The sequence below is a fragment of the Eleginops maclovinus genome, chromosome 9 (assembly GCF_036324505.1).
Source record: "Eleginops maclovinus isolate JMC-PN-2008 ecotype Puerto Natales chromosome 9, JC_Emac_rtc_rv5, whole genome shotgun sequence".
Taxonomy (NCBI): domain Eukaryota; kingdom Metazoa; phylum Chordata; class Actinopteri; order Perciformes; family Eleginopidae; genus Eleginops; species Eleginops maclovinus.
In genome coordinates, this window is record NC_086357.1 from 7197643 (window position 1) to 7212059 (window position 14417).

Consider the following 14417-nt stretch of genomic DNA (forward strand, 5'->3'; position numbering starts at 1 on the left):
TCTGATTATATTACCTCTCAAGATGACTTAAAGTTGAAGTCTTTATTTTTGAAGAAGAAGAAGCCATACTGAGTGTTGGAGCTACTCATTGATGTATATTATTTAATAGTTCAACATTTATTCTGTTTATTGTTAATGTATACCTTTTATTTACTGACATTATGTAAGTTTATATAGTAGTTGTTTACAGTATGCTTTTTTTTGAAGGCAGGTTTGAGCACAGGGTGTCTATGTATATATTGTAGACTGGTGTAGGTGGGATTAGCACAACTGAATGGGCATATGTTACTTTTACCAGGGAAAAGACAAAAGGAGGCCACAAGAAAGGCAAAAATGGCAAAAAGTAGGAGAACCGTTGTCATTGTACTGTATGATATTGGATCATTGAATAAACTGCACAACACAATGTTCTTGTTGGAACTTTTGGATCTTTCTCGCTGTGTAAGATTCGCCAGCTGATAACTAGTAACGATTGAAGTTTGGGTTAACTTTCAGTTTTATTTCTTTATAATATCGAAACTACTCTGAGTAAAAAATACAAACCCATGATTCCACTTTCTATATGGCTGCTGCACCCTCACAATCAGAACCTGCTATATTGGCCAACCATGTGTGCACATGCAGTTTAACAAACAAAAATAAACATAACAGCTTAGCAAAGAGAACAAAGGTAGAAAAATAATGGTATGCAGTATTCATGACGATTATCCATACCAGTATGTGGCAATTATATAAGTATAAAAAATATATATCCAAAACAAGAAATAAATAGTTAACGGTTGAGCAATCTTAGAAGCCTAGGCCTGCGGTTCGTCTACCGGGTGGTAACATCTTTGTCTTCAGCTATATCCGAATAATTGTTTTTAAATCACTTGTGATATGCTTCATACTTGCAGTACTATATGTCATTAATGCTCCTGTGCCTACAGTTTACCACTAGTAGTTCAATCAACATTACATTCTGCGGCAGCAGTTCTGCTTACACCAATTGGCTGATACTCACTCACTCACTCTCAGTATTAGCTGTGTGCTCTCCAGTCTGTTATAAGCATGTAAATCATATGGCCCTGTTTGCTTTCCATAAGAGAAGTAAACAGACTTTCAAAAAACGTAACATCGGGAAAGCTGCTGGCCCGTACAATGTCTCCCCCTCGCCCTGAAGCACTGTGCTGATCAGCTGTCTCCAGTGTTTACAGACATTTTTAACAGCTACCTGGAGTCATGTCAAATTCCAGCATGCTTCAAATCCTCCACCATCATCCCTGCAGTTGGCCTACAGAGCCAACAGGTCCGTAGACAACTCTGTGAACATGGCTCTTCACTGCCTCTACCAACACCTGGACACAGCAGGGACCATCATGCCGACTCTGCTCCAGAACAAGCTCTCCCAGCTGCACATGCCTAACTCCTCCTGCAGGTGGATCACAGACTTTCTGTCTGACAGGAAGCAGCATCTGAGACTGGGGAAACACGTCTCAGACCCCCGGATCATCAGCACTAGTTCCCCTCAAAGTGCTCCCCTCTGGCAGGAGGCTGCGCTTCATCAGGACCAAAACCTCTCACCACTTGAACATTTTCTTCCCCTCTTTTACCGGCCTTATCAACAAGGCCTGGGTCCCCCACTGACACTGATTATTACCCACCCTAGCCCTTAGATGCACGAGTGACTGGACCCTACACTCTTCCATAAGTGGGTCAAAAATGACCCATATTAGAATCAATGTGTTTTTATGCCATTTTTGTCAATTTGGTTAAGAATAATCACTTTTATAATATTTAGTGTTATATTTAGGACCACACAAGAATGATTTCATGTTTGAAATATCTTTATTTTTCACTTTTTAACATTTTTGAAAAAGAAAATTACCCAGAACAGCAATAGAAAAATGTGAACATCCATTGTGTGTGTGTGTGTGTGTGTGTGTGTGTGTGTGTGTGTGTGTGTGTGTGTGTGTGTGTGTGTGTGTGTGTGTGTGTGTGTGTGTGTGTGTGTGTGTGTGTGTGTGTGTGTGTGTGTGTGTGTGTGTGTGTGTGTGTGTGTGTGTGTGTGTGTGTGTGTGTGTGTGTGTGTGTGTGTGTGTGTGTGTGTGTGTGTGTGTGTGTGTGTATGTAAGTGTGTAACTGTCCAGTCATTGACAGTTCCTCTCTCTTTTCCCTGTTTTGCCTTCTTGTCTCATCACTGTATGCAGTTTGTTTCTGGCTGTGATCATTGCACACAGGTACATTGCATTTCCCACACCTATTGTTGACTTTGCGATCTTTGTTACTTGGGCAGATCTGACACCTCTTTCTCTTTGGTTGGCCCTGTCTGCTTCTTTCCTGTGGCTGGGTTGTGGCTTTTGTCACCCCACACCTTTCCATTGCTTCAATAATCGGGGTTTGCAGTTGGGGGCAGCCTTCCAGTCGACTCCTCATGTGTGGTGTGACAAGCTCCTTTGACAGCTCTTTGAGGAAGAGCCGTCGTGCATTGGTGATGCCGCTCTTGAATTCTGGGTGCTGAGCCGTGAAAAAGGTGTAGGCATTCAGGGTGGCGATATCAATTATGTTGTACCACAGCACCATGGGCCACCTCTGTGTTTGGCGCTTGCAGGTGTAGGGGCCAACCATCTGGTCAGTGGTGTCTACACCTCCTTTCATTTTGTTGTAAAATGTGATCACTTCTGGTTTTCTTTCTGCTATTTTCATCCACTACTTTGTCGTGGTGCATCGTGCTCAGGAGCACAACAGCTTTTCCTTTCTTTCTGACATAGCTGACCATGGTAAGGCTGTCGTTGAATCCAAACTCTGTGTTATGAACCTCCCTGGACTTGGAATGCTTCATCAGAGGAGGGATGTCTGGCTTGATCTGACGTAGAGTCCCCACAATAGTGAGATCCTTCTCCAGGAGATGCTGCGCAAGAGGCACACTGGTGAAAAAGTTATCCGTGGTGATGTTGCAACCTGTGTTTCTAAATCTACTACACAACTGCTGGACAATGTTTTCGCCCAGATTCTTCTGAACTTCTTCCCCTGGTTGTCTTCCCATGTAAACTATACCATCTATTGCATAGGGAATGCGTGCATCACAAACCCAGAAGATCTTTAGGCCGTACTTGGCGGGCTTGCTTGGCATGTACTGTAGAAACTTGCACCTACCCCTGAATGGCACAAGATGTTCGTCCACAGTGACACAATCACTGGGGATGAATCGCTGTCTGCAGTTGACCAGGAACAGGTCCCATACATAGCGGAAGGCTGCCATATGGTCTGTTTCCAGTCGGAAGGCTCTGGTCCTCTTATCATCGAAGCGCAAGGTACGGCGAATGTCATCAAATCTTCCAACAGCCATAGTGGCCTTGTACATGGGATTATGTAGAGGACTCCCAAACAGCTCACGGACTGATACATCCCAGTTCTTCTCACTTCCTGCAAGCAGGGTCTTTTCCTCTAGCTGTTGCTACTCTCCGTCCTTCCAAGTTTGTGCACTTCATCACCTCTTGTATTATATCATCAGTGATAAAGAGCTCCCATGCATCTTTTGGTGAGACAGTGGTGCTAAGCCCTTGTGCAGGCCCTGACCGACTTCTGAAGATATTGTGGCTCTGTGTTCTGCCCTGGGTGGGAGGTAACTTGCTCCAGTAAGAGCCCTTCCGACTCATTCTGTTGGACATGATTTGGACACTTTCTTCTTCAGAAGACACAGAAGAGGAATCTTCTGAGTCAGATTGATCCTGTTCAGTTGGATTTCCAGGTGGACGACTGCCACTGCCACCTGGACAATAGTCTGGGTCCTCATCATCAGAAATTTCAGACGCGGAGTCCAACCCCGTTACTGCCTCTCCATCATCCAGCATCTGTAGGACCATTTCAGCTGTGTATCTAGCAGCCATGACACCTTGGATGAGGAAACATAACAGTAATGTTTTCAATAGATCAATATGTAGCTATATAAATGAATACACTCACACACACACACACACACACACACACACACACACACACACACACACACACACGCACACACAATACATATAGTAATGTTAGCTATCTTAGTTAGCTAGCTAGTGTTAGCTAGTTATAACGTAGGCTAATTTGTTGATACATAATAATAACAACAGTCATGAAAGACACACACACAATATTATATGAAGATAATACTTACACGTATCCAGTGTTAATTTTGACAGTAAATTCTGATTTAGTCTTAGTCTTAGTCTTTTGAATAACAGACCGTTTAGTTTTAGTCATATTTTAGTCATCTGAAATCTTTTAGTCTTAGTCTAGTTTTAGTCGACTAAATATCATCAGTTTTAGTCTTAGTCTAGTCTTAAGTCTTTTAGTCTTAGTCTAGTTTTAGCAGACCACCTAATAGCAGATAAGTCGACTAAATCTACCGTGGACTTCGTTGAATAAATGTTTCACCAGAATTGGAATGGTATTAAGGTTTGAATATGCAATACAGACAGAGATTTAACAGAACAAAACATGTATTTTATTTTACTTTTAATGTCAAAAACACTGACCATGGCTTTTTCACAAAAGATAATCTCAAATAAAGTTAGCATAAGGCCTGCTCTCCCTGAAAAATATACATGCTCCCTGAAAAAGATATGCATTCTCCTTGAATGATATGTATTGCATATGACATCTATTTCAATAATATTGTCTTTCATCTTGAAAGAATAAATCACCTAACTCAAAAAAAATAAACAAATAAATAAAGTGCAATTCTCAAAAATAATAATACAACTATTGGTTGTAATGCCATTGCACAAGGTAGATACAGAAAATGCACTACTGATAACGTTCACGTACTGTACCTCAAGATAACTTAAATTACTGTTAGGCTACAATGCCTTACAAAATCAACAAGAATTCTCAAAAGTAGAATAAAAGATGTATTGGCTGTAATACTCCTTAATGTTCAAGTAAATGAAAAAAAAAAACACCCTGCTGTGCTGTCTCAGCATTTAAAATACAGGTAAATATCACATTAAACTAAAAAGCACACAACTCTGTAACTAAGCATCATCTTCTTAGTCATCAACTATTACTCTGTGCATTGTGAGCAAAATCACTTAGATTTGAAAAGGAAAAACAAAACATATGTAGCCTAAAAGAAAATATGCATTGGTTGAAATGTCATTGCACACAAAACAAAATATTCTTCTGTTAATAATTCGAAGTAGTATCAATGAGCTAGTATCAAGGAGCTCAACTCAAGACAAGTGAATTACATGCTCAGCTGTAATGCCATTATTGCATGGAACAAGAAAAATCTCTCTGCTCTCATATTAAACAAAAAACAAAACAAATACCAGACCGGAAACTCTAAGTTGTGCATATACTGCTACAGCTGTAATGCTGTAAATAGCAGTGAATACAACAGTTCTATTTGTTTCTGTTCATTTTAAGGAAAGCACTTCGCTCCAAGCTGACCCTTCCTCTGTTGCGCCGTCCTCTTGTGAGGTCACCTGTGATGCTGAATACTCTCTCTGCAAAAGCTTGAGAAGCTGGCATAGCCAACAAGTCCAAAGCAAAAGGTTTTAAACTGTGATAAAAACTGTCACTCTTTTCCAGCCAGAAGTCTGTTCCTGTGTCCTCAGTGATGGGATGTGAAAGTTCTTCCTTGTACTTAATGATCTGCTGCCTGACGCTGGTTGTGGAGGTTTTCTGTTTAGGTCTTGTGGTGCGGCATTTTGAGAGGAACCTAAACACCGGCTGCTTTGAAGATGGCGCTGGTTCTGGTTCCTCAATGACTTCTTCTGCATCATCGTCAGACTGGTGGTCCTCCTGTCTTGTGTGTGGGAGGAAAGTGCATTTGACCACATAGTCTTCTGCCTGTTTCAGCAGTTCCTGGATATTTCCATCAGCTACATCAACATTAACAAGGATTTCACAGACAGTTGGGTTGACAAAGCAGGCAGCTGCTGCAAGTGGTGAGAACTTTTCATCGGTTGGATCCAAGAGGCAAGCAAAACGCAGGTTCAGATTTGATCTCATTTTCTCTGCAAGAGTGGCGAGGTCTCTGTACCGGCTGTTCTCTGCAAAGTCAGCTAGGTGGCTCAGCAGATCAAAGAGGGCAGGAACCACTAGGGACATAGATGTGGTGTCACTCTGGAGGGTTTTAGTGTGTTCTGCAAAAGGAAGCAGTAGGTCACGCAATGATGAAAGCTTTTGCCACTCACTAGTAAGCAAACTGTCCCATCCCATGTCATTTGTGATTTGACAGACAGTATCTTTGACTGTGAGGAGTCGTGTGACCATGTTGAATGTGCTTGACCAGCGTGTGGGGCAGTCATTTACAACAATGACACCACACTGGTCTAGTAGCCTCTGTGTTGCAACTGAGGACTTGCGAAAGAGCTTCACCACAGACCTTGCTTTATCGAGGACTCTTTTGACAGTTGTTTCTTTCTGCAACATGTGGACCACAAGTTGTATGGTATGCACCACGCACGGCGTCCGGGCCATTTCCATGTCGACATGATGGTACCTAATAACAAGAAAAGACAACCAAATAAGTCTAAACCTAATAAAGTGTCTGGTGTGGGTCTGTATATACGTAGTGTGTGGCAGGGGGGACATCATTCATGTGATAATTGACTATAATGTAAAATAATAAACTAAACATGGCTCACCGCTGGTCATCAATTTCAGAGTCACTTTCCATCGCGGTTTCGGACCCAGGGGAGTCAGCCTCAGAGCTGGTTTCTTCTGCTGTGGTGTTTTTAAAGGCTGCCACCATGTTACTTCCATTGTCCGTTATTACCGTCAGGATCTTCTCCTTCGGTATGGCCCACTCTTGTATACATTCGTCCACACATGCCTTAATAGACAGTGCAGTGTGTGGGTGAGCTACTTGTTCAAGGGCCAACAATATGTGTGCAGGTTTGATTTGTTCAACACAAAAGTAGCATGCGCTAATAGCAAGGAATGAGGCGGTCAGTCCTTTTTTTGTCCACAAGTCAAGGCCAATGGATACTCTCCGGGCAGCAGCCAGTCTCTGTTTGAATTTTTGTCTTTCATGTTCATATTGTGTTTCAATCAAATTGCTAATTTTAGTTTTCTTTGGAATTGCTAGTCTCCTATCTACTATCTCCATCATTTGCACAAAGTCCTCGTCTTCAATTGTTGTGAGTGGTAAACCTGTGCGTCCAATCCATCTGGCTATGGCCTGCTCCTTGGTCTGTTGCTCCTTTGATTCCATTTTGTACTTTGAAGAACTTTGGAAAGCTGTAGAGATAGTCTGCTGCTGGGTTGAACTTGCACTAGCAGCACTAGCTTTATTTCCCCTTGGCCCATGGTCATCAGACGTCTTCTGTATCTGTGAGGGAGAATAAAGGGAGAATCAAGTTGTGAATCAAGTAATCAAGTCTAGTTTCCACGGAGATTGTGTTAAACTAGCGGGCTCGTAAACGATGCCGTTAGTAACCAACATCCCACTGAACAGTAACGCTTAATGACCTTATAGTTCACCTTTTACCTTAATAATATTCGCTGAAATTATCCAGGTAGCAATTAAAGCATGTTATAGACTTGAAATGAACAATATTAGCTGGCTAGTTAGAGATAATCCTGACTGTCATCAGTGCCTCAAAACGAACCTTTTATGTTAACGTTTTGCCTAGCGAACGGAAGGAACCGAAGCATATTAGCTTCTAGGCTCACAAGACATCCACATGAATTCTGTTTTTCCCCCCCCTCTATTTTATTCCATCACAGTAAAGGTTAATGATCTTATCGTTCATCTTACCTTAAAAACATTCACTGAAATTATCCAAGTAGCAATTAAAGCATGTTATAGACATGGACTGAACAATACTATCTTATAGCTGGCTAGTTAGAGATAATCCTGACTGCCATCAGTGCCCCAAAACAAACTTTTTATGTTTTGCCTAGCGAACCGAAGCTCATGATAGCTTCTAGGCTAACAACCATAGACTGTAAAAAATAGCTAACAACACATCCACGTGAATTCTGGTGGTTTAATTTAGCTTCTATTTTATTCCAAGTTTAGCGCAAACACAGTGGTTTATGTGATAAAATAACGTGTATGCTTACTGTAGCTTTCCAGTGAATGAAGCCTTAGCTTGACGCTCGTAACAATCTCCCTCGTCGTAATCCAAATCCAAAAAATCCACAGGACAACTCGGTAAATTCAACCGTTTACTTCAATTCAAGAAAAATAAGCACAGAAAATAATGTCTTTTTACAAAGTTATACAGTTTATCCAAAGATCGAGAGAGAATGAGAGAGGTCAAAAAACTGTTTGGCTCCACTCTCGCATTTCCTGACTGAACCCAGATTAACCCCGGAAACTCCTCCCATGAGTGTATCAAAACACCAACAAACTGCATTTAGGCTCCTACATTACCGGCCCCTAATTGTAATCAATGCCCTTGAAGACAATTACTCAAACTTTTAACTTAAATTAAAGGAGCCTACATGCTATGTTACTTTTACTGTAGTTAAAGAACAACAATATAAACAAATCTTATTCTTGTTCATCACCCTGTCCAAACGGGTCTTTCAAAACAGTTCATCAATTATCCTCTGATTCTTGCAGAAGACATAGCTTTGTTATTGGACGACAAAGCTCATTGGTCTTGGTCTTGACTTTCACCTGACGAACCAGGCCTTTCTTGTCGGGAAAGGTTTCCACAATTCTTCCAAGTGGCCATGAATTTCTGGGTGAAGTGTCGTCTACAATCAGCACCACATCACCGACGCAGAAGTTTCTTCCAGGCGTGAACCATCGTTGACGTTCTTGAAGCTGCATGAGGTATTCCTTGCACCAGCGTTTCCAGAACACGTCCGCGAGGTACTGGACCTGTCTCCATCTACGATTAGCGTACTGGTCGTCCTTGTTGAATACCCCTGGTGGTAATTCAGGTTTGATCTTGAGCAACACCAGGTGGTTGGGTGTTAAAGCCTCTAAATCATTGAGGTCTGAAGATGACTTTGTGATGGGCCTGCTGTTTATGACAGCCTCAGCTTCACACAGCAAGGTATGGAGACCTTCTTCATCCAAAAGTTGTTCCTTCACTGTGATGTTCAGAATCTTCCTCACTGAGCGGATCAGCCGCTCCCAGCTTCCTCCGTGGTGAGAACCTGCGGGAGGATTGAAGTGCCATTGGACGCCCTTCTGTTGCAACTGTTTTGCGATCTTTTTAGTGTTCCACTCTTGGATCGATTTCTTCAACTCACTGTCGGCAGACCGGAAGTTGGTGCCATTATCTGAGTACATCTCTTTGACTTGGCCTCTTCTGGCAAGGAATCTTCTAATTGCGTTGAGGCACGCGTCCGTGTCAAGTGAAGAGGCAACTTCTAGATGTACGGCTCGTATGGCGAGACACGTGAAGATGACGCCGTATCTCTTTACTTGCCCTCTTCCTCTTTTCACCAGGAACGGGCCGAAGTAGTCGACACCGACTCTTGTGAATGGGGGATCGTCGGGCAGGACCCTGCATTTTGGTAGATCCGCCATGAGTTGTTTGCCAGCAGTTCCGTGTAATTTTTTACAGGTGATGCACTTGGACAAAAACCTTCTGATGGTTCCATTTGCTCCAGGGATCCAGAATCGTTGTCGCAGTTGAGCTAACATGTGATTCCTTCCGGCGTGAGCTGTTATCTCATGAGTATGTCTCAGCACCAGCCTTGTGATGTGCGAATCTTTTGGCAAGATGACTTGCTGTTTGGAATCATCCGGCATTGCTGCTCGGCTCAACCTTCCGCCGACTCTCATGACTCCGTCTTGAAGTACTGGATTCAGCTTATGAAGTGAGCTGCCTTTCTTTACCCTTTGATGCTTCTTCAGGGTTGCCAAGTCTTCTTTGAAACTTTTCTTTTGACAGTACTTCACAATTTCTTTTTCTGCTTCAGTCAAACCTTCACAGGTTAGGTGTGTTCCTTTAAAAGTTTTCTTAAACTGATTCACTCTGCTTTCTCCACTTAAAGTGTTTGGTTCTTTTCTCTTTGCTTTCAGTTCCTTGAGCAAGTCTTTCAGTTTCAGAAACCAGGCAACAGCACGTTTAAGCTTTGTCCAGGATGAGTAGTGAGTCATCCAATAGTCCATTGTATCTTTGGGCTCTTGAGCCTGAATGACATGTACTTGAGCTACTCTTTTGACCTCTGGGTCGTTGACGTCCAGCATTCCAGGATCTGGATTCTTGGGCCACTGATCTTGTGAGCAAAGCAAGAAATTTGGTCCTGAAAGCCAGCTTTCACATTTCAGGAATGCTTCAACAGTCTGTCCTCTCGAGACATGATCAGCGGGATTCAGAGTGGTGTTGACGTATCTCCACTGCGAAGTCTGAGAATGCTCCAGGATTGCTGAGATTCTATTAGCGACAAAAGTCTTGAACCTTGTGCTTTCACTGTTCAAGTACTTTAACACAGCCGTGCTATCTGTCCAAAAGATGGAGTCGTGAAGTTCCAGTTCAAGCTCTTTCTTCAGAAGCTTGTCCATTTTGATTGCAACTGTGGCTGCAGTCAGTTCCATTCTTGGTATGGTTGGGGACTTCAAGGGCGCGACCCTTGCCTTTGCCATCATCAGGGTGGATTGAGCTTCCCCAGCTGCAGTGCGCAGCAGAAGGTAGCTTGCTGTTCCGTAGGCGTCTTCACTCGCGTCAGCGAAGTGATGTAGCTGAGCGAAAACTGGTGCACCAAACTGCTTTGTCTTGACGCATCTGTCGACTCCAAAGTACTCAAGCAGTTGCAGACCTGAAATCCACTTTTTCCAGCTCTTAATGACGTTGTCCGGCAGCTCTTCATCCCAGCTGTACTTCTGCCGGCATAAATCTTGCAGGATTCGTTTTGCGGGCAGCACCACTGGAGCAAGAAAGCCCAACGGATCAAAGATGGAACTGACGAGGGAAAGCAGGCCTCTCCTAGTGTGTGGTCGATCTTTGAGGTTGATCTTGAACTTGAACCGATCTGATTCGGCACACCACTGGATTCCTAATGCTCTCTCCATCGGCAAGTTATCTTCGTCCAAATCCAGATCTTGAAACCCTTGAGCCTTTTCCTCTTCAGGTATTGAGTTGAGCAACTTCCGGCTGTTGCTTGACCATTTTGTCAGTCGAAATCCACCTTTTGCCAACATGTTCCTCAGGTCGGCGCAAAGGGTGATTGCTGTGTCTTCATCAGTAGTTGACTTAAGACAGTCATCTACGTAGAAATTTTTCTTGACTGTTCTGGCAGCTTCCTGACAGAATTCTTCCTCAAAATCTGTTGCACATTTCTGAAGCGCAAAGGTTGCCACACTTGGCGATGATGTTGCGCCAAAGATGTGGACCAACATCTTGTGTTCAACAAGTTCCTGCTCATAGTTCCCGTCAGGCCACCAGAGAAACCTGAGGAGATCCGTGTCTTCATTGCTGACCCTGACCTGGTAGAACATGGCCTCCACGTCAGCCATAACTGCCACAGTCTCTTGTCGGAACCTCATGAGGACCCCCACTAGTGAGCTTGTCAGGTCCGGTCCCTGCAGGAGCTGTTGGTTCAGCGATGTCCCTCCAAAGCTTGCTCCACAGTCAAAGACGACGCGCAGTTTTTGCTTGACTGGATGTCTGACTCCATGATGAGGCAGATACCATGTCCGCCCTTCAGTTGGCTCCTGTTCTGTACTGTCGAGCTTTACAGCATGACCTTTCTTGAGTATGTCATCCATGAATGCAACGTATTCCGCATAAAACTTGGTGTCTTTAGAGAATCTTTTTCGTAAGTTCAAAGCCCGTTGCGCTGCAACTGATCTGTTGTTTGGCATACACAATGACTTGTTCCTCACTGGAAGACACACACTGTAATGACCGTCCGAAAGTTTTGCGGATTGACACACCGTGTTGACGAACTTGTGATCATCCTTGGACATTTCGATATCCTCGTCTTGTCCGGCATCGGGAAAGTCCTGCTTGAACTGCAGTTGCCAGAGCTCTTCTAGCTTAGCTACTGAGATTCGATTAGCAAAGACTTCTGTCAATCTGTTTGTCTCCATTGTACCACTTCCACCCCTGAGCGGTCCATTTACAGTCCAGCCTAATATTGTTCTCACGGCGTATGGTCCATCGTCCACGCTGTTGACCACTTGTAGTGGCTCCATCGCCTTGGGAACATTTGCTCCAATGAGTAATCCAACCCCAGCTTTGATAGTGGGAAGTTTCACCTCCTTTAGGTGAGGCCAACTGTTAACATCCTCTTGGCGGGGGATATTATCTTTGGTTACAGGGATGTGTTTTTGTGAATACACCTCTGAAAGTTCAATAAACTGGTTGCTATCCAGACTACTGATTTCCAGTCCAGTGACAATGCATGTGTTCACAACAGATTCATTACCCATAGTACGCAACAAGATATTAACATTGCGTCCATTCATGTTAAGTTGGTTTATCAGTGACTCTGTAGCGAAAGTAGCTGAGCTACCTGGGTCCAAAAAGGCATATGTTCTCACTGCCTTGGTTCCTTTTTGTGCCTTGACACACACTGGAATAATGGAAAGGACACAATCCTCCTTACCGGCCCCAATGATGCCAACAGTTTCAGTCATTTGTACAAGAGCACTTGATAAAGATTGTTGTCCACGACTTTCTGTTGCAGTTTCTCCCTGCAAGTCTTTAGTGTACATGTGCAGCAGTGTGGGATGCAGTCGAGAGCACTCTTCACATTGAACTTTCTCTTTGCAGCTGCTACTCATGTGACCGTGTTTCAAACATGCAAAACACAAACCTTTGCGTCTCAAGAAGTCAATCTTCTCTTTGTGTGGCTTGCCCTTGAGTTTTCTGCAGACTGTGAGGCTGTGTTGCTCTCCTTTGCAATAAACACAAGGCTTGCTGTTTGCGTCCACTGTGACAGGTTGTGTTTTTAAAGTTGCTTGCTTGTCGTTTTCCATCTTGACTTTGTTTTCGATTCCGGCGGGAACAACGGCTGTTGTGAATACCTTCTTGGGTTTGAATGTCTCGGCATATTGTGGTTTTGGTCGGACTGGGTCTTTCATGCCTGTGGTGGTTTCTTTTATGTTTCCATAGAGTGGGTGTAACATATATCTAACCTGCTTGTTGACAAAGTTGACGAAATCCTTGAACTTCGCTCTTTTCTTTGTTTTTTCTTGTAGGTCGCAGGCAGACTTTCTCCAGGTTTCTTTGAGTCTGTATGGAAGCTTGTTAGCCAATGCCTTTATGTTAGCTGTGTTATCCAAGTCTTCCATGTAGCTAATATCTGTCATTGTGTTTGAGCATCCAGTGAGGAATAATGCGAAGGACTGTAGTGCAGGCGCCATCTTCTGGCTTAATTGTCTGCCAATCCAAAGCCTCCTTTATGTAAGCTTCTGCTATCTTGTAGTCGTCGCCGAAAAACTCCTTCAGCATTTGTTTTGCTTTAGCATAACCTGCTGAGGGTTCCATGTGGATGCAGCTCTTAACTAAGTCGTGCGGTTGTCCACTTGTGTACTGCAGCAAAAATTGTAGGCGATCACGATTGTCGCCAGTGCGGCCTTCAACTCCATGTTCAATAGATCTGATAAAGGATTTATATTCAAGCGGGTCACCCTTGAATATTGGAATAGTGAGATGGGGAAGTAATGAAGCGTTGTGATTCTTCACCAGATACTCTGTCACATTGACTTGCTGAGAGATGGCCTTGCATAGACTATCAAGCCCAGGTCCACTATTGAGTTCCATGTCTTTTGCAGTTGAGGCTCTTTGAGGCATTGCTGGCTGAAGAATGGGTTTAACGTCGGGTTAGTTATGACGTGCTGTAATGGTAGTTGAAAAGTAGTTTTTACCTCTGTTTCGCCAACCTGTTCATCAATGTCAATGATGCTCGTGCCTGCTTGTGTGTATTCATATTTTTGCAAAACTTCAATTTTTGCATCTGACTCAGCAAGAGCAGTCTGCATTTCATGCATTTCTTTTCTAGCCTTTATGGCGGCTTCTATTCTTTTGTGCTCTGCTTCTCTGTATCCCTTTTCTGCATGCCAATCTGCTTCTTCCTTTTCTATGGCCAACTTCTCCCTTAAAGCAGCAGCCTTTGCATTTAAAGATGCACGCTCCATTTCTGCCTTTATTCTGATTGAGGAAGAAGCTGACCACTCGCTTCCAAATAGTGATCCGCGTCTACTTGTACGTTTAGTAGTCGATTTTGACGATGTAGGCCTATCTGTGTGTGTTACTTGTTCATCACACTCTTCAGCCTGCACTGAGCGTTTCATGACCTCTTTCATCCATTCCTCACATTTCCAGAAGAAATCATCCATTGATTTATCTTTAGGATCAAACCAATTCTTTTGATTATCAGCATATTCATCCTCATCCATGAATTGTTGCAAACCAGAATTTAGGTTGGACAACTCTTGATGCAAAATACTAAAGTCAACACGCAATTTATTTTTTACAGTGTCGACATTTGCATCATCTTCCATTAATTGCTCAATTTGCTTTATC

The 14417-nt window shown here is 43.2% G+C and overlaps 1 protein-coding gene across 2 annotated transcripts; it reads right to left on the reverse strand.

The window, feature by feature from the left end:
• Positions 1–4448: 4448 nt before the first annotated feature.
• Positions 4449–8004, reverse strand: LOC134869213 (zinc finger BED domain-containing protein 4-like). 2 transcript variants are annotated; one of them, XM_063890687.1, is made up of 3 exons: positions 6621–8004; positions 6359–6475; positions 4449–6116 (listed from the first exon to the last, which is right to left on the reverse strand). In XM_063890687.1, the coding sequence occupies exons 1-3, from the start codon at positions 6736–6738 to the stop codon at positions 5371–5373; spliced, it is 981 nt and encodes a 326-aa protein (XP_063746757.1). In that variant the 5' UTR covers positions 6739–8004; the 3' UTR covers positions 4449–5370. The 2 variants fall into 2 exon arrangements, with proteins under 2 accessions (XP_063746757.1, XP_063746756.1); XM_063890686.1 differs by having other exon boundaries at positions 4449–6475.
• Between the last annotated feature and the right edge of the window lie 6413 nt (positions 8005–14417).